Source organism: Corylus avellana, chromosome 5 (genome assembly GCF_965113065.1).
Source record: "Corylus avellana chromosome 5, dhCorAvel1.hap1.2, whole genome shotgun sequence".
Lineage (NCBI taxonomy): Eukaryota > Viridiplantae > Streptophyta > Magnoliopsida > Fagales > Betulaceae > Corylus > Corylus avellana.
The window spans coordinates 24,752,140-24,775,336 of NC_142494.1; the positions used below are offsets into that span (position 1 = coordinate 24,752,140).

The 23,197-nt window shown below is 36.3% G+C and overlaps 2 protein-coding genes and 2 pseudogenes across 6 annotated transcripts; 1 reads left to right on the top strand and 3 right to left on the bottom strand.

Moving 5' to 3' along the window:
- The first annotated feature begins 833 nt into the window (after positions 1-833).
- CRS1 (maize chloroplast splicing factor-like protein) lies at positions 834-11,906 on the top strand. Of its 5 annotated transcripts, none has more exons than XM_088516609.1 (10): positions 834-1,640; positions 2,223-2,712; positions 4,301-4,431; positions 4,988-5,338; positions 5,424-5,580; positions 6,418-6,710; positions 6,843-6,902; positions 7,127-7,306; positions 11,003-11,148; positions 11,728-11,906. In XM_088516609.1, exons 1-8 carry the CDS (start codon positions 897-899, stop codon positions 7,208-7,210), a joined length of 2,310 nt encoding a protein of 769 aa, XP_088372735.1. In that variant the 5' UTR covers positions 834-896; the 3' UTR covers positions 7,211-7,306; positions 11,003-11,148; positions 11,728-11,906. The 5 variants fall into 5 exon arrangements, with proteins under 5 accessions (XP_088372735.1, XP_088372733.1, XP_088372734.1 ...); XM_088516607.1 differs by having other exon boundaries at positions 11,028-11,148; XM_088516608.1 differs by lacking the exon at positions 11,728-11,906 and adding an exon at positions 8,149-8,285 and having other exon boundaries at positions 11,041-11,129.
- On the bottom strand, positions 8,303-13,106 carry LOC132180417 (LEAF RUST 10 DISEASE-RESISTANCE LOCUS RECEPTOR-LIKE PROTEIN KINASE-like 2.1; annotated as a pseudogene).
- Positions 13,107-13,357: 251 nt separating this feature from the next.
- LOC132181278 (vignain-like) lies at positions 13,358-15,317 on the bottom strand (annotated as a pseudogene).
- A 791-nt stretch (positions 15,318-16,108) lies between these two features.
- Positions 16,109-21,815, bottom strand: LOC132182363 (PR5-like receptor kinase). The gene is made up of 6 exons (XM_088516522.1): positions 21,779-21,815; positions 20,877-20,936; positions 19,942-20,058; positions 19,206-19,271; positions 17,731-17,775; positions 16,109-17,545 (listed from the first exon to the last, which is right to left on the bottom strand). Exon 6 carries the CDS (start codon positions 17,457-17,459, stop codon positions 16,446-16,448), a length of 1,014 nt encoding a protein of 337 aa, XP_088372648.1. The 5' UTR covers positions 17,460-17,545; positions 17,731-17,775; positions 19,206-19,271; positions 19,942-20,058; positions 20,877-20,936; positions 21,779-21,815; the 3' UTR covers positions 16,109-16,445.
- Between the last annotated feature and the right edge of the window lie 1,382 nt (positions 21,816-23,197).

Sequence of the window (23,197 nt, forward strand, 5' to 3'; positions counted from 1 at the left end):
GCTCTGTGGTTGGACAACTTGGGACTTTGAGTATGCTTCTCAAGGTCTTAGGTTCGAAACCCACTAAGTGCAAACTGCTTCTTGGAATCATTGGACTTGGGGTTTGTCCCTTGAATTAACCGAGGTGCACTTACGGAAAACTCTTTGCCGAGGGCCTGTGCAACCCTGGGATTAGTCGGATTGAAGCTTCGGATACCTGGTGCAAAAAAAAAAAAAAAAAAAAAAAAAATTATATATTTATGTTGAACTTATGGTTTCTAGATATCAGTCAATCTCTCATGCTCTCAGCTGGATATTAGTTTTGGTAGTGGAATGAACCAAATGGACCTTGTTGGCCCTAATCGTTTTGAAATTTTAGCTAGAGGCAAAGATGCAAATATCCAGACATTAGGAGTGACTATTTGTGTATCAAAGCATGAATATGAAATTATATAAGTCAATTTTAATTCGACCTATTTAATTAAATGAGTTGGACACTTCCATCTTAATTCACTAATTCTTAAATTTATAAATTGTATCAAAAACTGCTAATCTTACTTTACACTACTAAACTGGAGGGAATAGTAACATAACTAAACGCAAGCAATTACTGTCTTTATTAATAAAAAAAATAAAACAAAACAAAATGTGGAGTAGCCTGCTTGTAAATTTACAAGCGTTGTATGTGAAAGTTAGAGACTTCTTCGAAGATTGAAAAAAAAAACAAAAAAAGAAAAAAGAAAAAAGAAAGCACCAAATTTGAATATCCAACCGTCTAAAGCCAACTCATCCTGTATTCTTAAGGCAAACTAACTAACTGATCCATAGATGATAATAGATAGAAAGAGAGTGAAGAGAGTCACACGAAAATCAATCTCTCAGCTCTGCATATCTTCCACCCCGACTCTCGCCCATCAATGTCTGCAACTCTCTTTCTCTCTCGATCACCCTCATACCTCATCATCTCATCCTCCTTAAACCCAAAACCTCCCAGAACCCCCAAACACACCCCAACCCCCTCAAACCCCACAGAATTCTCAGTCTCCGTAAAGCAACCCCTTTCGCAATCCGATGCCGCCATTAAGATGCCCGCAGCTCCATGGATGCAGGGTCCTCTTCTTCTCCAACCCCATGAAGTTCTTGACCTCTCCAAACCCAACAACGACAAGAAGAGCTTCAACAATGCCAAGGTCGAGAAGGCCGATAAGGCGCTGACTGAGAAAGTAGGCGTGAGAGGGACGAGAGCAGTGAATAAGATCGTCAGAAGCATCGGAAGACTCCGAAAGAGTGAGAGTTCTGATGAAACCCAGAAGGATTCTGGGGAATTTGGATTTGGGGATTGCTTGGAACAGCTTGGGGAAGATAAAGGTACGAGAAATGGCTGGAAAAGGCCGTGGGAAAGCAACGAGGGGTTTATTTTTCGGAGGACGAAGAAGGAAAAGGCGGAGACTGAGGCAGAGTTGAGGCTTGACAAAGCGTTGCTTGAGAGGTTGAGAGGTGAGGCCGCAAATATGAGGCAGTGGGTGAAGGTTAAGAAAGCTGGGGTGACTCAAGGTATAGTTGATGAGATTAAAATGGTTTGGAGGAGGAATGAGCTTGCTATGTTAAAATTTGATGTCCCTTTGCGCCGGAATATGGATAGAGCACGAGAAATCGTCGAGGTTCGGTTTGTTTTTTGCTTTTATTTGTTTTTTCATGAAGGGAAACTATAATTGTAAATTGTTTTCCTTTTTCTTAAATTGAAAGATTATGATGTGCTGGGTTCATTTTGAAAATTACCCTCTGGTTGTTCTGCCACACGAACATGTACTTTGTATATATATTACTCTTTTTACTATACTTTATCTTGTCTCTTTTGGTTAAACAAATGCTTATGATCAGTAGATTGATGGATATTCTCTTTTCGAACAGGCAAATATTAAGATTCAATTGGATTGCAGCTAATTGTTATTCAATTGCAGCAAATATTAAGATTGATGGATATTCAATTGGATTGCAGCTACTTATTCTTGTTAGAGGTTTTGACTACTGAGATTGTGATATTTTTCTATTTGTCTGTGTTAGATGTCTAATTGTTATTTCATATAATTAGATACTGCCAATAATTCCATAGTAGGTTGAAATTCCTAATTCCTTGTCATGCTGCTACCTCATTTTAGATGTCATCATTATATTATTTTATTTTATTTTTTCTGTTTTGCTGTTTCTGATGGTTGCTTTTGTAAATCTTTTTGTAAAAACAGATCAAGACGGGAGGCCTGGTTGTATGGTGTAAGAAAGATATTCTTGTTGTCTATCGAGGATGCAAGTATCAGTCGTCTGTGGATAGTTTTTTAAAGACGCATGCGGGGGTTGCTGGCTGTCGAGGGGTGCCTTATTATGAAATTAACTCCAATGAAAGTGGTTTAGATGAAATGATGCGCAGAAAGGAAAGTGAGGGGAAGACTTTACCAAGTGCCGACTTTTTAAAAGAGGATTTGGATAGCCAACCGGTCAGTGGATCTCTTTATGAGAGGGAAACAGACAGATTATTGGATGGCTTGGGACCCCGCTTCATTGATTGGTGGATGCACAAACCTTTGCCCGTAGATGCAGACTTACTTCCTGAAGTGGTTCCTGGATTTAGGCCTCCCTTTAGGCTCTGTCCGCCTCATGCTAGAGCAAAGCTGACAAATGATGAATTGACATACTTGAGGAAGCTTGCCCACCCTTTACCTACTCATTTTGTCCTTGGTATTACCTTGCCTACTGTCATATGTCAAATTTTCCCCAGAAATTATGATTTTCAGGAAGTACATCATTTTACAATATAATATCTACATAAGAAAAGAACTAGAAAAAGAGAAGCAAAAACGTACCTATCAGATAAGGAAGAAAAGAGAAAGTAAAAACAAAGAAGAAAAAGAAAAAGGAAGAGAAGGGAAAATATACATTTGATTCAGTCATTAAGAGAGTATACTTAATATAAATATTATTTACTTGTGTATGATAATTATTAACATCATTGTTTTAGGATGTGAGATAAATCTTTGGGCACAATTATTGCTTTTATAAATATTAATTAATTGGTTGTGATTATTTCCTTGTGTTGTTGTTCTGAATAGTGATTTTTAGTGTTGTTATTATTTTAATTTATTATGAGCAATAACTTTTTGGACACAACCGAGAATCATTGGGCTTTCCTTTGATATATAAGACCTACGTTATAGGGTTATGACATATGTTAAAACGTGAGCTTTGCTAGAACGGCTCATGATTGGGAGGTGGATGTCTTTGCCTCGTTCTTCAGGGTGTTGTATTTAATGAGAGTGAGACGAGAAGGTGAGGACAAGCTATGGTGGATCCCCTCCAAAAGAGGATTGTTATGGTGTTAAATCCTTATAGTGTCATGGGTTGTAATAATGGCTTTTGTTTTCCTTGGAAGAGTGTTTGACGGACTAAGGTTCTGTTGAGGGTGGTATTTTTTGCTTGGTCAGCAGCTCTAAGAAAGATCTTTACCATGAACAATCTCAGGAAGTGGCATGTCAGTATGATTGATAGGTGTTTCATGTGTAAATGGAATCGGGAATCTGTGGACCATTTTTTTCTCCATTGTGAGGTTGCTTGTGTCATTTGGAATGTTTTCTTCAGTCGATTTAGGCTATCTTGGGTTATGCCTAGACGAGTAGTCGACTTGTAGTGCTTGTGTGTAAGATGGTGCCTTCGTGCCTTTTGTAGTTTCTATGGAGAGAAAGAAATGATAGAAGTTTTGAGGACCGTGCGAGAACTTTAAAAGAGATTAAGTCTTTATTTTTCAACACCTTATATCTTTGGACAATTTCTTTTGTTTCTCCTTTGGTGATTAGTTAACATGATTTCCTTGTTCTTTTTGCTCCTACTAGTTAGGTGGTTTCTCTTGTATACTCCTGAGCTTATCTTCACAGATGCAGCCAAGTCCAACATTATTTAATATATATATAAGGTGTTGAAAAATATATGTTTAATATATATGACACTTATGGACCTGAGTACGTAGTTTTACCTGTCTATATCATAAACAAACTTTTCTCTTTTGTAATTATACTATAATAATGTAAATTGCAATCAATATAATATATCCCATCATGAGAAAAATTTGTCTTCACAAATAATAATAACATATCAATATTGAAAAAGACGGAGAATGATCATGATGGGTCTATTTCAGGCACATAATTCTTACATTTTATTCTTAAATTTGAATCTATCCATCATACTACATATTCTGGGCCATGCTAGTGGTGTGCATGCGCTTGTCTGTGTAATCAAGACTTTAATTCCAGTTTTCCTTCGATTTTTAAAGGGAAAAACAGAAAACTTCAAGGCTTAGCTGTGGCCATTTTAAAACTTTGGGAGAAAAGTATGATCGTGAAGATTGCTTTGAAGTGGGGAATCCCGAATACAGACAATGAGCAAATGGCATATGAACTCAAGGCAAGTTGGATGTAACAGACTTTTGGGCTGTAGATAGAAAGAGGTCTATGATATGCTAGTATTTGTTCTGTTTCTTATATAAAAGGGAAAAGTCTGTCTGTCTTAATCTAAATCAATGGCAGGCTTTACCATGCGTGTCATCTACAGGTGACAGTAGGCGCATATATGGCCACCTTTTCGGGCAAGGTGGCCCCACCTCTTGATCTCCCTCACATGAATACCATCCCTGTCCAGGCACACCATCGCTGGTGGTTCATGTTTTTGGTTCTTGAATCACCATAGCATTGCTGCACAGGATATGGTAGCTGCTAGAATAAATCTACAGTGATCTGAGGACAAGAACACCTTTATTGGTAGGCTGTTAGACTTGAATTTAGAAGTTTGGCTTCTGGAAGGATCACGGGGTAGGCTGTTATGCCTTGAAGGTGAAGGCATGCTTGCCTATGCACCTAGATCCATAAGCTATGTTTGTGATGCTGACTATCTATACTTGCCTGTGCATTATGTCCATGGATATACTGATATACATGTATTTAAACATTGAATACCATTGCAGCATCTTACAGGAGGAGTTCTTTTGCTGCGTAATAAGTTTCTGGTCATACTTTATAGAGGCAAGGACTTTCTACCTGGCAGAGTTGAAAATTTGATAGAGGAGAGAGAAACCGAGCTCAAAAGATGCCAACTTTATGAAGAAGGTGCACGGCTGAAAGCAATTGAAGCCATTTGTGTGGATAATGGATTAATGGAAAACACTAGCACATCTGGAACTTTATCAGAATCCCAGTATATCCAAACAGAGTTCAGGGACCTGAAAAACAGAAATACCGAGAGAGAAATCAAATTGGAAGCCGAAAAGCAGAGATTAGAGAGGGAACTAAGAGAGCAAGAGCGCAAGCTTTTCATTGTAAGGGTCAATTATAGGTTTGATTTCCCTGTTATCTTATTTCATGACACTGCTTTTGTTGAAAGATCCATTGTGGATTTTGCAGCTTAACGTAAAGATAGAGAAGTCGATGAAGGAGTTATCAATGTTGAATGGTGCATGGGCACCTGTTGAACAGGATGCTGACCAGGAAATGATAACAGAAGAGGAGAGAAAATGTTTCGAGAAAATGGGACTGAAGATGGATAGTTGTTTAGTGCTTGGTAATGAAAGACTTGTCTAGATGCATAATAGCTCTATCCTGTATTCTTTGTTCTCTATGGTAGTTAGTATTCTTGTTTTGGCGTTTTAAGTTTTAAACTATTGATTGGTCCAATATCAAGATTGGAAATAAGTTTTCTTGTTGGTATTAGAGCTGCTTATCGGGTAATAAAAATTTCTGTAGGAATTTATTTTTGGCATGATATACTTAGTAATGAGTTGCCTAAAAAATGTGTTCTCGCAATTAAAAAGTAGTCCAAGTTTTCTTTTGTTTCTGCCTAAGCATGCTGCATCCTGGTTGTTTTTTTGTTTGTTTGTATGCTATGTTTCATAGCAGAAAATTACATTCGTAATATGTGGTTTCATATTGATGAGTAACCGTGTGAGCTCTTCTCGCATTTTGTTACTTCTGTGTTAAAATACTCATCTTTTAAGATCTGAAATCAGCATCATTTTTTTGTGTGTACCTTCCTGCTCCAGAAGAGATGTTTTAACAATTTGCAGGTGATTGTTAGAGAGAGTTGGGGCAGTGCAGCACTCATGAAAAAATCCTTTAATTCTTCCACCAACTTCTTATGTGCAAGTTTCTTTGCTTTTTATTTCTTTCTCTTATTGAATACATAATGTGGACCAGCCTCTTGTTTTAGAGTGATCATTTTCTGGGTTAGTAGTAAAGTTGGTTTCTGGTGCTGTAATTTGAAAGCAGATAGCGTCAACTATCTCAATAGATGCTGGTCTGAGTTGATCTGTATATTGTAACATCATTACTTGAATATCAGATATTACAGGAATAAGTTACTTTCTCTGCTCATACATATTTGTTTTAATGTTGGTTTCAGGCAGGCGTGGCGTCTTTGATGGTGTAATAGAAGGCTTGCATCAACACTGGAAGTACAGAGAAGTAGCCAAGGTGATTACAATGCAGAGATTGTTTCGACAGGTCATTTATACTGCTAAATTGCTTGAAGCAGAAAGCAGTGGAATTCTAGTTTCAGTGAACAAGCTAAAAGACGGTCATGCTATAATTATTTACCGTGGGAAGAACTACAGACGGCCTCTAAAACCGGTGCCTGAGAATCTTCTAACCAAGAGAGAAGCATTACATAGATCCCTTGAGATGCAAAGAATTGGAGTAAGTGAAGTTCTTGTTTTGTCACTAATTCATCGTCTCCTGGTTCTGGTAGTATTTTTGTCCATCCGTTTGTGTCATCATATGGTTAGTGACTTTGATTTGAACTTCTTTTTTCCTTTTTTTGTGTCTCAGTCGCTGAAGTTTTTTGCTTATCAGAGACAGCTGGCAATTACAGATTTGAAACGCAAATTGGTAATCTTGATAGTTAAACTTATACTTGCATCCTTTTATAGTAGTATATATGAGCTTGGCATAATCCAAAATGAAGCAAGCTTTCTGTGTTTTCTCATGGATCATTTTGAACTGATATACACATTTTCTATTTACTCCAACATGCCACATTTGTTTCATTGTCTGTTTAATTGGTGAACACTACAAGTCGAATGTTGGCTTCATTTTAGCTAATTATTTTGCAGGCAAATCTACCAGATAGCAGGTCTATTGCTCTAAGAGAATGTGAGTTTCACAAATCATTAGGTGATAGATTTAGCATGCCGTGATTCCCATTACATGTTCAGTTTATTTGAGGGAGGAAGGATGTGGATTTCCCGTGGGATGGGAATTCTCCATCTGCTGGCCACCAAATTACATTGCAAGTAAGACTTTAGCTTGAACTCAATTATTTCTCTGTAGACATGTCTTAGCTTGTTACTTGATAACCCTATGCCATAAAAGTCAGATAATGCTTACCTAACATGTAAATTTTGGAGTTTTAGTTCCGCTTCACCATACATGGAGCACTTTTGATATACTTGGTCTAAGAGTGCGCCCCCCCATCGCCGCCCCCCCCGCCCCACCCCCCCTCCCCCTCCTCTGGAAGGCACTGGGTAGTAGGCCTGGATTAGTGAAACTGAGAATGGATGTGAGGGTGATGTAGAACCTCTGGGAGGCTCTAGGGTTTAGGAAATTAGGGTTGGAACTTTTAAAAGATTTGGGAATTGGTGAAATTGGTTTAGGAATTAAGGACTGGCAGATTTGGTGTCCCATATTAAGTTCCTAGGAATCACTGGTAGTGAAAGAAAGCATCACACCTTCTAGGGTTTTAGAGTAATAAGTATTCTAGTTGTAGGTCAATAATAAGAAGAGTCATTATAAAGCTTATATTGGCCTCTCAAATAACCCAAATAACACTTCAGTTTTGATGCTCAAGACAAGCTAATATGGGGCACGTATTATTACTAATAAAATATAGATAAGAGGCTCCATATAAAATATAAATAAAAGACCCCAAAACCCTTACTAAATGGACCAATAAATAATTCAAAATTTATATTTCAGCACTGCAGTGAACAATATTGCTACAATGCCAGGAATAGTAAGTTTCAGCTAGCAAACTTCAATTTTATTCTCACCTAGGACCCACATCACAATCATACCATCAAATTAAAGCAGGAGGTTCATAAATCTAACCTTTCTTGTTTTTCCTATAAACTTTAAGTGGCTGGTTTCTATCTGAAGCACTCTCAAGGTGTAAGCAAAATTGTTCAAAATGTGAGCCCCACAGTCCCTCAAGGGCACCAGTTATAGGCAAGTTTCCTTCTGGTCAAGCACTCCATCAGCATTCGTTCAAACAAGGTGCTCAGTCGGTTGCCTTTATAATTCCGTCATTGCTAAAAACTGAAAGAGATTAGAGTGCTATTTTGTGCAATGCGAGTGCAGTATGTTTTTGATGAACAAAAACTTGTTGTGCATAGTCATGGTGGTCAAATTTCTGATCAGAAATTGGATCAGCATAGTTGGGTGTGACTACCCCCTCATAACAAAGATTTGTTATCCATGTTGCTTTTCGCCAATCCACTGTCTAGGGCATTTTATTTTGTTTGTTTGAGGTTCATTTATCTCTTATGGGGGACTCTCTTTCTTATAATATTCACTAATCCTTTTGTATATATATTTTTTTCTGGGGGAAAAGTCTCAGTACCACAATCCATGTGAGCTGTATAGCTCCTTCTTTTTGCAATCATTAGCTGTTCCTACGCATGACCAAAACCTTTTATCCAAGTTCTCTCACTAGTCCCCAAATAATGCTAATTCTGGTTTCTCTCCCTGTGCACTCATTTCATACCTTATCGATTTCCAATGTAAAATTCACTTCTATCTCAATATTTTCAGAGATTGAGATGAATTTTCCAGCAGCCATCATGAATTACTTTTGTCAAGCAATTTTGAAAAGCTTCTGATTCATGATGTCATAGAATATCAAACAATGACTAAAACTTGATGTGGGAATAATAAGTCCATAATATCTTGTTTTGTTCTGCATATTTGTAAAACTCTTCATTCTATTATACTTCTAAAAAAAGGGAAAAAATTCTAAACAATATCTTTGATTCTTTCACTTTTGAAATGTTGGTTTTGGGTCTCTTTTCTAAAATGTTTCGGACCCATAATATCTATATCTTGCCACTTTGGTTGCAGAGGATTGCCAAAACTCTAAATAAATCAGATAGCTACTTTGACAATCTTATTTCATTGCAATTAAGGTGTCCCTCAATTTTTTTTGATAAGTAAGTCAATCTGATTAGAATAGCGCCGAGGGGCACTCCTTCAAAATTTCTAATAAAAAGATCAAAATCTACAGCATGAATGTTGAAGTGTTCTACGTTATTTGTAGCATCAAGATTCGGTCAATGTTTCCCATTTTGCAAAACTATTCATTCTTATATGCTCGAGTAGAAAACTTTCCGGATTAAAAGGGGTTCTGCAGTTGATTGTCATGAACTTCAAAAGATTTGGCAAATTTATTAGGCACCAGAAGAAGCCATGGACTATATATTTTATGTTTCATTCCACATTTATGTGCTGTGGGTCCTTGGAAATGTTCAATAGTATTATCCACTACTAATTGGATTTCATTTGTTTAAAATGTATTCTGGTGACATGAGATCGACATAGATACATTAAATGTGCATCAAGATGTGAGGTGCAGTTTATAGCATGCTGCAAAACTTTACATTCTTTATAAATTTACCCTGCTGCACTGTAGGATTGTTACGCTGGGGTAGAAAGCACTGGCTTAAAAAGTTAAATTGTGGAGCTACAGTTAATAATGCTAGAGGAAGTGTAACAATCACTTACAGAGGTAAACCATCAGAGTAGTCTGCGCTAGTGTGAAGGATACCAGAAAAGAAACAATTGGGCCTAGATCAGACAATCAAATAAGTCATTTAAAGTTTGCCTATCATGTCCATTCAATGTCTAGTCAAGGATTACATTCCACATATGATAAATTTCAGTGTAGAGCCTCGAAACTGTCTTTGAAAGGATTTGGAGAGGATGTTGTGGAACCTCCTGCTGGACTTCCCTAAGGGGAAGAAGGAAAAGGCTTGGGTGGAACTTGAATAACTTCATGACTTCCTTCTAACATATCGACTACCTTATCCATGGAAGGCCGGTTAGCTGGATTAGATTGTATGCACCACAAACCCACTACAATCATCTTTCTTGCAAGCTCTTCGCTGGCTTTATTCATGTTCAAGAGCAGTTTTAGATCCCCTTCTAATTCTATATGCTTGTGGATCCAGTGTGGAAAATATATTTCACTGCTATGTTGGAGTCCTGCATCAATGTTCTTTCTTCCTGCAACCATTTCTAAAATCATCATTCCATAACTATAAACATCAGATTTGTGTGAAACTATTCCGAAGTTTCTTGAAAATACTTCTGGTGCAATGTATCCAACTGTTCCTCTTGCACCCAACAGTGACATAGTGCTCTCTTTTCTGTTGCATAACTTAGCAAGACCAAAATCTGAAATCTTTGGACAGAAATCTTGGTCCAATAGGATATTTTGTGGTTTTATATCAAGATGGAGGATTTGTGTATTACAGCCCCGGTGCAAGTACTCTAGGCCATGTGCAATGGCAATTGCAATGTGGTAATTTTTTTCCCATCCTAAACGGGGACTTCCAATTAATTGGTTCTCATCATATATGTATTTTTCAAGAGATCCATTTGGCATGAATTCGTAGATAAGTGCTCTTTTAGATCCTTCAAAACAGAAACCTAGAAGGGTGACAATGTTTACATGAGCAGTTCTACTGATGCTGGCAACCTCATTAAGAAATTCTTCTCCATTACCTGTGGACTCGCCCAAAACCTTCACTGCCACTAGACGGTCATCGGGCAGCTTTCCTTTGTATACATAACCATACCCTCCTTGACCTAATTTGTCTTTAAAGGAGTTGGTCATTTTCTTTATGTCTGAAAAATTATATCTTTTGGGAGCAATGGATACACATTTCTTTAGAAAAGCCTCTATATTTACCACATTCTTTGTTTTCTTATTCCAGAAGACTACTGATTCATCTGATTCAGACTTCTTTCTCAGGCAACAAAGAATGACTAGTGTCACTGTAATACTGCAAACTCCGACCACTGATCCTGCATACATTAAAGACAGCAAACACCAGAGACATACATCCCTTCAAGTTAGGAGGTATATATGTATTTTCCTTCTTCTCTGTTCTTTGTTTTGTTTTTATAAATGAGAGTCTATATGTGGAGAACTGGAACGTTGTTTTTGTGATAGTACTTGAAAAATACAAAAAGAAAGTATGCTTCAGTCAATTTTTATTTTTGAAATATGCAAATGAAGGTAGAGGAGTATCAAGGTGTATTACCTACTAAAATTTTCTTCCTCAAATTCAACTTGGATCCTGCAACATAAGCATAAGACCAAGCAGGGAATTAGATTATGTCGATAACTAATTCTCAATTCACTTTCATATTTTTATTATAATTTATGTGGTTAGCTCCATATGATGGAGTTCTACAATGGTTTTTTAGAAATGTATCTATTTTTCTTTTTTCTTTTTTCTTTTTTCTCTCTCTTTTTTTTTTTTTTTTTTTTTTTTTTTTTCACTTTATTGACTTGTTCTTTCATGGCTGCTATGAGTTGCTATGGTAAGGTTCTGATTCATGGCAACTTAGTTTGATTTATTGGGATATGGTATTCCTTTCCAATGGTTTATGGCTTCAATCTCAGCATTTGTTCACTAATTTGGACCATGAACAGAAATTGCACTCTTTGATGCTTCTCTACCAGACAATTAAGCTGAATGCTTTATTGCTGGTCCAAGATTTGAAGGCCCTTGCCGATTTGGGGATTCGAGAAAGAGAGAAAAGAAAGGGGGGTTGGGGGAGGTAGGAGGTGCATGTATATATCTACGGCATCTTTCCAATAACAGAAACATGAAGAATTGTCTAAACATGTACCTTCACACGAAAGAAAGGTAAGGTGTCTGTACCTTTTGGACATCTTAATGTATAAGGCTGATCAGGGCAAAAGCAGATAGGATGGAAGTAACTGGTGTTATATCCACAACGTCCACCGGAGCTGACACATTCCAAACATGCTGTACGATCTACAATCCACTGGACTTCAAAGCCATCATCCAGAGCTTCAGTAAGAGATGATACATTATCTCTAAGGGCTTTTGCTGCCGTTTGAAGCACTGGGACAGTGATGCTTTCATTGCATGTTCTGTTGTTTTCACCACTTGGAATGGAACCAATTGTATAAAAACCAGTTTCAGTCGACGAATCATTTTTGCGACAGCTGAATGTATTGGATGCCAAAGGTGGAGTGACTGATGAGCAACCATAGAACAAGGTAAGGTTTCCAAAGTCAGGGGCGTAGCTGAAAAGGTAGCTGAGGGTGGTGTTAACGTATCTAGAGGGACAATTATTGTCATATAAATCTAATCTAGCAAGCCTCAGAATATGTTTTTCATGATCGATCAACAAAACCCGAAATCTTTCTGACATGATATGTAGGACAGGGAATCCATCCTGGCACGCGAGCTGGAATTCTGAAAGGCCGCAATATGGGGGTAAGGGATCTCCCCAGAAAGGGTAGCTGATGTTGTGGAAATCCCCACACTCGAATGGATGACTACAGGCAGTATGGCGCACATCTACTGCGATCGAAGATACTGGAAGAATGAAGATTGTGATCAAGCCAAGATGGAGAAGGTGAAATATCGGGGAGAGTTGAAGCATTGTGCTGAATTCAATGAGTACCAACTTTGGAGAGGATGGATTTTAGAAGATAAAAATTTGAAATAAATGGGTGTTTGGGGAGGATTATCTTTAGCGGCAGGCTCTCTCTTGGTTGATTTTCTGCCTATCTTGAGAGTGGTTCGGATGGTTTGGTAATTCTAGTCTACGACAACGAAAGCTTTGCCAATCAATGCCGGATGCCCTACGTGAGGATTTCCATATGGTACAGCTAAGTCATCTTTGATGTGGTGGTCAAACGTGAATGGTTTTCTATTTAGTCAAACGGGAAAGATGATGCCAATTTAGTTTATTATCGTGTAATATCTATTATATATATTTATGGCAATTTCTATAAATTTCATAATTGATTTATATGTTTCAATTTGTTTAGTTTTATGGCGATTTTTTATTGTTGTTTTATTATTATTATTATTATTATTATTATTATTATTTTATGTAAACAAAAATTGATCCTCAAATCATTTTTCATTTCGGAATAATATATTAACTAAAGCATGAGAAACATACCTTTCTTTTCTTTTTTTTTTCTTCTCTTTTTTTCTATCCTAAAGCACCCTGTTTTCCTAACAAATTTCTTTTGCACCGCCTTCGAATAGACAGGTGAGTACAACTAGTTCATTCAAAACTTTTGAAGCCTATGATACTATTGAGGATTAACGGCTACAAGCGAGATACACGCAAAGGTATAAACCACGTCTCAGTTAGGCAATATATCAAACGGCTAGCATGCATAAATCATCCATTCTTCTTTATGGGATATGAAGCCTCCATTGCAATAACACACAGCCCCTCCTTGTCAGCTATGCCACGCTGCATCCTTATGTAACCCTTCGCTCCCCATTCTGGTCCCCAGGAGTTCTTCACTATCCAGTACTTGGTTCCATGACGGGTTGTTCCATAGCCAACAACTGCAACTACATGATCCAGCTCTATGCCACATTTTCCAGTAAACACGCCCTGTGATCTTGTAAGCCAATCAGGCCATAAAACCCTGTTAATTCCTAATAACATCATGTTGCTCTTAGTTCCACAAGTATTCCAATTTTCGTTTTTTCAAACTTCTTTTTTACTTTTAATAACTTAGCAATTCGTACGTATTTGCTGCCAGAAACATTGAAGGACTCTTGATTAGATCTACAAATGTTGTCCCACGTTAGATAAGTCAAATAGTACTTTACCTCCGAGTAGAATTGGAAATCAGAACCCCCAGCATCTATGGTCACAGAAACAGGTTGATTTGCAGCTGCTTTAAGCAATGCGTTCTCATTATTAGCAGGCACAAGCTCATATCCATCAATTGACACTACTGTAGAATTTTCCTGCGCAACCACATGACTTAATAAGTTTCATCATAATATAAGGGAAATATTAAAGTTGAGGAAATTTCATTTCTTTTGCAATCATATCATTACTTTTAAAAAAGTTGCAATATCGAGTCGTTATTTTTCAATAGTTTACAATGCCACCCTTATTGTTAATATTTAGAATTAAATTAGATGGCCTCACCTTAGCCGTGGGTGGTGACACACATACAGCTTGTGTTCTAACTTTTTTTTTAATATAAAAAAATGGGTTATTTTGAGAATTTTGACATATTCCGTTGAGATTTAACGGAAAATCAGAACAAAATGTAACATTGTACACTTTTGAAAGATGACGACACAATATTACAACATTTTAAAGATTATGGATATAATTACAAAAGTGATAAAATATCAAGAAATAAGTGAAGTTCCCCAAAAGTTAATCAAACACTAGCTATATCTCAATCAATTAAAGAGTGCGTGAAACATAAAATATATACCATGGAATTAGCATCACAAGTTCCATCTGCTGCTTTGTAAGGGTAATTAGTTTCTGTGTTTATGCCCCCCTTTCGCCTGATGAACTCAAATCAAAGCATATTCTTGAAATCCTCCATTGCAGCCTTGATTTTGTTGAGTATCACAATCTACCAACTCTTGCTCAGACAAAGAAACTAGCTTGTTGGTCTTGATTTGATTAACACCCTCTACTGCTGCAATGGCTGCAAAGGCCCAACAACTACCTGCAATTAAAACATTAACAAAAACAATCAAATATTACAATCAATCGAATCAAGTATTATGTGTTAATAACATGTACAGCCGGAGACAAACTTTATTTACCACATTGGCCTCGGTTCTTAACACTAGTTACAGCACCTTTCTTCCTCCAATCAACAGAGCGGGGAACTCTGTCAACCTTCTCGTACATGAAGCTCCCACTTCCACGTGGCTTTCCTCGGAGCATCCTATATATGGTGCTTAACCTTGGACCCTGTGTAAGTGGTCCTAAATTCATGGTTAGACATGTCGGCAAACTTGTTCAACTTCAGCTTATAAGGTTATGAACATGCATAACATTTTTCTTGAATACATTGAAGCGCTTGTGCTTCTCATCAGCAAGGCTCTTGGAGTTGGAGACCAAGTGGTGGCTCCTCCACCTCTCATACAAATCCCACAAACTTTCCTCGGACCCCAAATCCTTCTCGTGAAAATCAAATGCCTCAGTCACCCCAAGAACCAAAGTAAGCAAGAGAGCAGCGGCCCAAAAGAACTTCATTTTCAATTGCTAGAATTCAACACAAGATGAGTGGGTTTGGTTTAGTTGATAAGTGAGGTGATCATTCATATATATATATATATGCCTTTCAAAGTGCAACAATAAGTAGGACGCGGAAGCTTTTTGTTTTTTTTGTTCTCTTCAATATTGGGGGAGGGGAACGAGTAAACTTATTCGTATGGGAAAAAAAATTCATGTAATTAATTCGAGGTTAATTAAATGGTAAGCTTGTGTGTGCTTGGGGATGGTTTTTCTTGCCAAACAAGTTACAACTAAAAATGGTGAGAGAGAGAAAGAAAGAGAGGACGAGGAAGGTTATGTCTATATTGGCTTTGAGCCACGACTTCTTGCAAGTGGGAAATAAAGTTGTTATAAGTACTGCTTTATCTTTAATTGAAATTTAATTGCTTTAAAATGGATTGGATAGAATTATTAGACGTAAATAGTTAAAAAGAAAAGGAGCACTGAAAAATGTAAATGTGCAGCTGCATGCGCGAGCAAGTAATCCTATTTATAGACCACCTATTTTGCAGTGTGAAGTATGGATTTGTTGGGAAATTGATTGGAAAGAACTATGAACATGTTAGGAAATTGATTGGAAAGAGCTACGAACTTGTTAAAATATATATAATATTTTCTACACTGAGACAAATTGCAAGGATTTTACCTATCTAGATAGTATGAAAGGATTGAGATAAGGCATTAATGGGTTATATACAACTAAATTATATCCAAACGCAGTGACACAAAAAAAAAAAAAAAAAAAAAAATTGGTCTCACATTTTTTGTATAGATGAACGATTGCAAGAAAAAACATGTTGCAATCAATCTCTAAATATCAATAAGTTAGACTGCAATACAATAATCCAACGCCCATGTAAGCCTAGAGAAATGTCTATGATCACCACATCGAGTAGGATATGGTGTGACATTTTTCATGAAATCTTCTCCATATTCCGTACGTGCGATTTGTCTCAATGTAAAATTGTATATATACAACATTATGTAACTATGTAAGCAAGCAAAACACATGCAGCAATGAGACCATCTATTCTTCTTTCAATTTTAGATACAGTTGCACCTATTTTAAATGTTGCATTTTTATGACTTTGAAGTCATGGAAGAATCTTAAGGTGACCTCGTAGGTGAATCCAAGAATGGCTTAGGTGGAAATGGTAAGGATTGAAGGGTTCCTTCTAACATCTCTATCACCTTACCAATTGAAGGCCGATCTGAAGGATTTGTCTGAATGCACCACAAACTAACTATTATCATCTTTTTTGTTGTCTCTTCTACCTCCTCTTCTATTACTTCCCTAAAAGTAGCAGAATTTATGTCCTGTTCAAGCTTCATATAAATCCAGTGTGGAAAATATATTTCACTGGTATGAGAGTGTCCTCCATCAAAATTTTTTCTTCCTCCAACCATTTCAAGAACCAACATTCCGTAGCTGTAAACGTCAGACTTGTGAGAGACTCCACCAAAGTTCCGACTAAATACTTCTGGTGCAATAAATCCTGCAGTCCCTCTCATGCCCGTCAATAACACAATGCTCTCCTTTGTTTTGCATCGTTTAGCAAGGCCAAAATCAGATATTTTTGGGCGCAAATCTTCATCCAAAAGTATATTGTGGGGTTTTATGTCAAAATGTAGGATCCTTGTGTTACAACCACGGTGCAAGTATTCTAGTCCTCGAGCAATGCCAACCGCAATTTGGAACATAGTCTTGCTATCCAAGTGACAATTTGTAATTGGAGATCCTTTATCATATATGAACTTATCAAGAGATCCATTAGGCATGAATTCATAGATCAGAGCTCTTTTAGTCCTCTCGTAGCAATAACCTAAAAGAGTGACTATATTAACATGCGATGTTCTGCTAATGCTAGCTACTTCGTTGATAAATTCTTCTCCATTACCTTCGGACTTGTTGAGGACTTTCACTGCCACCATACGCCCATCAGGTAGCTTCCCTTTGTATACAACACCGTATCCTCCTTGTCCTACTTTATCTTTGAATGAGTTGGTCAATTTCTTTACATCTGAATAAGTATATCGTTTTGGGGCTATTGATCCGCAGTTCTTCATGATTTCCTCATGAATGATTTGAAATTTTTCTGCACCACTATTACAGCAAACCATTGCGTTACTTGAGAAGTGCCCTCTCTTAACGCAATAGATAATAAAACAAAAGTTTACTACAATAGCAGCCACAGCTGCTGAAATGCCTGCATGCAAAGAATGGTCTAAGTCACGTATTTCATTAGAGCATTGAAAGAAGAAAATAAATAAAATAATGTATTGCAGAAATGGTACATTCTTCTGAAACATACAGAAAGATGATGCCATTTCATTATATGTTAGAGCAAGAAAGAAACTAGAATAGCTTTTATACGATATTTGATTGTCCTACCAATTGTAATTTTCAGCCACAGATTGCTTTTCGAAGGATATGGATCTGCAAGAAGAACACAAAGTTAGAGTTCTTTATTTTTTATTTTCCTGAACTTACATGATGACAATTTTATGACTAAAAAGAGCGTGGAAGGAGAAGGGAAGTATATATAGAAGAAAAAAGAAATTATGTAGAATGCTCTAGAAGGCGGTGCCTGTGCATGTGACGATGACCTAGCTAGTAAATTGTCGGAGAGAGAATTGGGTATTATTCCATGAGTGTGAGAATAGAGATTCAACTCAATAAACTCACAGCTTGTAGAAAGGGAATCAGGATTCTCTACATACCATTTGAACTGGATAATATCCATTTAGTTATAGTAGATGCTATTTTGTCCACTCAAAAAGTGAAAAGACAAAAATACTCATTCACTATAACTAACTGGATATTATCCAGTTCATTTAAACTGGAGAGGATCCTGTTCCGTAGAAAGGTGGCAGTCGTCACGCGTACTCAACACACGATAGTTTCATCAACAAGTGGACATGGCTTGTGTGTGATTTAAAAGAACAAAAAACTTGTGAGACAATGCATGAATTTGTGCTACTTGCATGTGTTTGAAACTAGCAAGAATACAGCCAACACCAAAACCAGACGTGATCTTAATCTGGTGAGGTCGACATGAGATGACCATGAACGGCGTACACGACGGACATGGTGGTAGCTGGCAGTGGTTGCGGGGATCGAGGTGATCGGAGATAGTGATGGCTGATGGTGACTAGGTACAATGGCAGCAGTGGCGATGCTTGCGACAATGGGTGGCAATGTGTCAGAAAACAAACCGAGTTAGCTCAATTGGGCAAGTTATTGGATTGTGCAGCCTGAATCCGACTCGACCTGAGCTCACTTGGGTGGTTATTGTATCCGATGCCATGATCCAATTCAAACTAGGCTCACTTTGGCGGTTATTAGACCTTATCTGGTATGCGCATGCAGCATTGAGCCCACTCTAGTTAGATTACAGATCCGAATCCCGCATGTAGCACCTTGGACTGACCTGCTTGGGTTCGTTATTGTATCCGATGACCCAAACCCGACCCACATGTATAGCGCGTGCAAAGTACAGTGAGGGTGCGTGGCTGGCACCTGAAGCACATGGATTGACGGCCAAACTTCAGTGGTGCATGAGGGCGTGCGCGTGGAGGACTTTGGCAGTGTGTGACAGCTCATGTGACGCGTGGGGCAGTTTGTGCCGATTCTTGCAGCGATGTGTAGATCGGTTTCTCGTTTACTTGACTAAACCCTAACTATATAACTTCTTGTTAGATTGATATCAAATTCACAGGTCGTATTAAAAATTGTCGGTTCTAATTAATTGGTGGGATGATAATAAATATAGTAATGAAATCTCTAAAATTTGATTACAATCAAGCCTAAATAAAGAATATTGGAAAATATAAAGCTAACAAAAAAAAAAAAAGCAAGACCCGAACCTCGGACTCTTAAATCTCTTGATGGCCCAATGGGTTGTGGTGCTTGAGACAGGGATTGCGGAAAATCTGCGACACAAAGATTAAAAAAAAAAATCAATAAGAAAAAAGATATAGAAATTGTATAACCAATTAGGAAAGCTGATCGAAAGACCCTGGGAAAGTTGGGAGAACGAGAAATTTGTTTTAATTTGTGATTTAATATATATGGTTTCATAGTATAGTTCCTGAATTTCAACATTATCTTTGTAATTTACTTTATCATTTCAATTGAATATTCTAAGTGTTGAAGCTTGCTTTATTGAGAAAGAGTTTCAATTGATTATTCTGTTTATTAAGATTTATTTATTAATTAAGAAGGAGTTTAAACTCACAAGTGTTTCTACAAATTTAAACTATTGGTATACAAATCAATTTTACGAGCTTTCTTAACTTAACTTGATTTTTTTTTTTACACGTCCACACAAGATGAGGGAAATGGAGAAATGAGATTCGAAATAGTAATCTCAACTTCAAGAGAAATGATCTCCAACCGATTAAATTACCCCTTGGAAACAAGTTAGCTTAATTACTTAACTTCAAACGAGGACATTCTCACAAACATGCACCTACTATATCATAGAATAGTCGAGCTCATTATTCAACAACCTAACAATTCAAGCAGTAAAAAAATAATAAAACAAATATTGGAAATTATAAAGCTAGAACAAAAAATAAAAAAATCAAGCAAGATTCAAACCTGGAACTCCTGATGGAACAATGGACTGTGATGCTGGTGAAGACGAGGTTGGCTGAGAAAGTGATGGAACAATATTGGGCTGTGGTGCTGGTGGAGACGAGGTTGGCTGAGAAAATACTGAGACACAAAGAACAAAAAAAAAAAAAAAAATCAATCAGAAAAAGATAAAGAAATTGTATAACCTAGTTTTGAAAATAACAATTAGGAAATCTGATTGAAAGACTGCGGGAAAGCTGGGAGAACAAGGAATTTGATAAAGAAATTAACAAGAATTTTTTTTTTATAAAAAAAAATCAATTATTCCCTCTGTCCAATAATGCATGAATGTTTTCAGAAGGAAAAACAATCATTAACAATGACTCTATTTTAATTGAATAAATTAATAGAATGGTTTAAAGATTCATCTATTATATAACCTGTAACAAAAATACTAAGTAATGACAAATTAACTTTCTTAAAACTAGACAATAACAACAGTTCGCAGATCGCAAATAAAATATATTTAAAGAGATAACATGCTTGTATACATATAATTATATTTATATAACTAAAAAATTAAATAAATGTAATATACCTATCATGAACTTTGATAAATGAACTATTAAAGTCTTATATATATTGACTTAATCATGATAATATTATTGCATTTGAAACTAGAACATTGATTTAGTGTTTTTTTTTTTTTTTTTTAATGATTATTACAGAAGTTATAAAGATGATAATAGATATAGATGGGACTTTTCATTTGCTGTGGAACCTAAAAATTATCAAATTGATGCACACTTTTAGAAATAGATCACATGCATAATTACCAAACTGGATCGTACAATTAATTGTACAAAGACATAATATGTGAAGGGAAGCCAAAGCCTAAGCTATATACATCAAACATATAGTGCTGAAGAAAATATTGGAACTTAATTATAACAATCAACCTGGTGGATTGGGCCGACTATTGGGAACGGCCCGCGTAAAATATCCTTTTGAGGAATCACCTGAAAATGATCAATTAATGCACACTTTTAGAAATAGAAATTATCAAATTGGATAATACAAAGACATAATATGTGAAGGGAAACCAAAGGGGCTAATTAAGCTACATATCAAACATATATAGTACCGTTTGGAATTGCGGTTTCAATAAGTGCGATTTTAAAAATAGTATTTTTAAAATTAAATAGCGTTTTTGAAATCGCTACTTTTTTAAATCGTAAAGATATTTGGTAAAACATGTTAAAAAATACTTTTTTATTAAATATTTGTTATGCGAATTCATGATTTTGGTTTAAATTAGCATTTTTTTCAAATAAACACCCCCCCACCTTGCTTATTGAAATCGCAGATTTTTTTCCTATTTAAAATTAAGTGTTTTTTAAATCGCAATGCCAAACACCTTATGTTTTACGATATTTTTTAAAAACACAAATTATTCTTACGAAATCGCAATTCCAGATACACCCTATATATGCTGAAGGAACTAACAATCAAACATATGTCTTGTTAGTTTCACTATTTGGAAATATGCATGCTTATTATAGTAGTAATTATGAGGAACACAATGGTCATGATCACAGCGGTCCACAATTTCCACAACCTCCAAGTCAGATAACAAGTAGTTTCAGATTCAATGTTCAATTAATGTTCAATATCAACCTCAAAATCAAATAAAACATACACCAATTACAATCACACAATTTTGTTGACGAAATAAAACCTTTTGAAGAATGAACTCTTCAAATGTAAAACATTATGGGACAGCCAGATTACCATTCAATATTATTTGAACAAGAAAGAGAGGGGAATTAGAAGATATTTAATATGGTTATCAGTGTAATACCAACAATAACGTCGACGAAGGTAATCTTACTCCGATACTTATTAGATACTGCAACAAGAAGATAAAATTAGTTAGAAGTCTTTATAAAAAAAAAAAAATTATCTTGGATAGTTTGGTCGTAAGAAATTAAGCCAAACGCATTATTCAGCAACCACAAAAACATAACAAAAGGAATAAAAACAAAAGAAAAAGCAGAAAATTAATCCAGACCTGCTTCAGGTGACTCAGCAAATGGCATCTCCGACGACTGCGGTGGTAGCACAGTGAAGCGCAGTGTCCGGTGAGTGTTGGCGCATAGAAAGGGTCTGTTGCAGTTCACATAGCGTTCGTTTCCACCACAAAAACAAGCTTGTATGGACATGAACATGAACGATATGAACATGAACATGAACATGTGAGGGGACGATGGTCTGCGTGAACCCATGTTTTCAAATTGGAATAAGAAGAAGAAACCGAAGGAATATATCACAGCTGGGAGAGAGAGTGTGAATGAAAATCATAGGAAACGCGGTTTGAAGCAATTATAAGAACTTCTGTCCGAATTGGTCATCTGGAAGCAATAATGCACTAACGAAAGACCTTTATTGACTGTAGAAAAAGTAGTCTAAGCGAAAGCTCTTTGCCCCTTTTACTACGAAAAAGGACTCCTATCGTAGACCAAGTCCACAAGTGATTTTTTTTTTTTTTCAAAAAAGATGCCATTGCCAGGTATCTTCGTGAAAAATCATTTCTGTGGGTCAAAATTTTAAATTATTTGTTTAAATTACGAACTATTCAAAAATTTAATTATTATAAATCCTTATCTTAACTCCCCAAAAATAGATAAACAAGAGAGAGGCAAAGAGCCATTTTGTGTTATCTAGTGAAATAAATGAATGAAAATATATGGTAATTATTAATTAATTATTGTTGAGTGACTTGTCTTCCACGGGGGGCCCAGTAATTTTTTGCTTTTTTTTTTTTTTTTTTTTTGTTTTTGTTTTTGGGTGTTTTCTTTGTAAATAAATGAATATATGATAATTATTGCGTGAGTAACGTGGGGCCAGTTATTTTTTGGTTTTGGTTTTTGTTATTTTTTTGGTTTATCTTGTTAATAAATTGAATAAATGGTAAATTATTGTAGCGTGACTTGACTTTCACGTGGGGCCATTTTTTGCACGTGGATTGGTTTTCTTTGACTGTAGCCGACGTCTACTTCTTTTTCCGAGTTAGATAGGAAGTCTTTCCGCAACCAACTTTGGGGACTATAAATTTATAATGGATATAAGTTTAAACAGTAATTCTACATATTCAATTCTTAATTTTTTTTTTTTTTTTCTATAATGGTTACAAATTATTTGATCAATTTTTATTAAAAAATGAAAAAATTTTAAGGGTCGACAGACATTTCATAATACTAGTGGAAAAGGCACGTGCTTA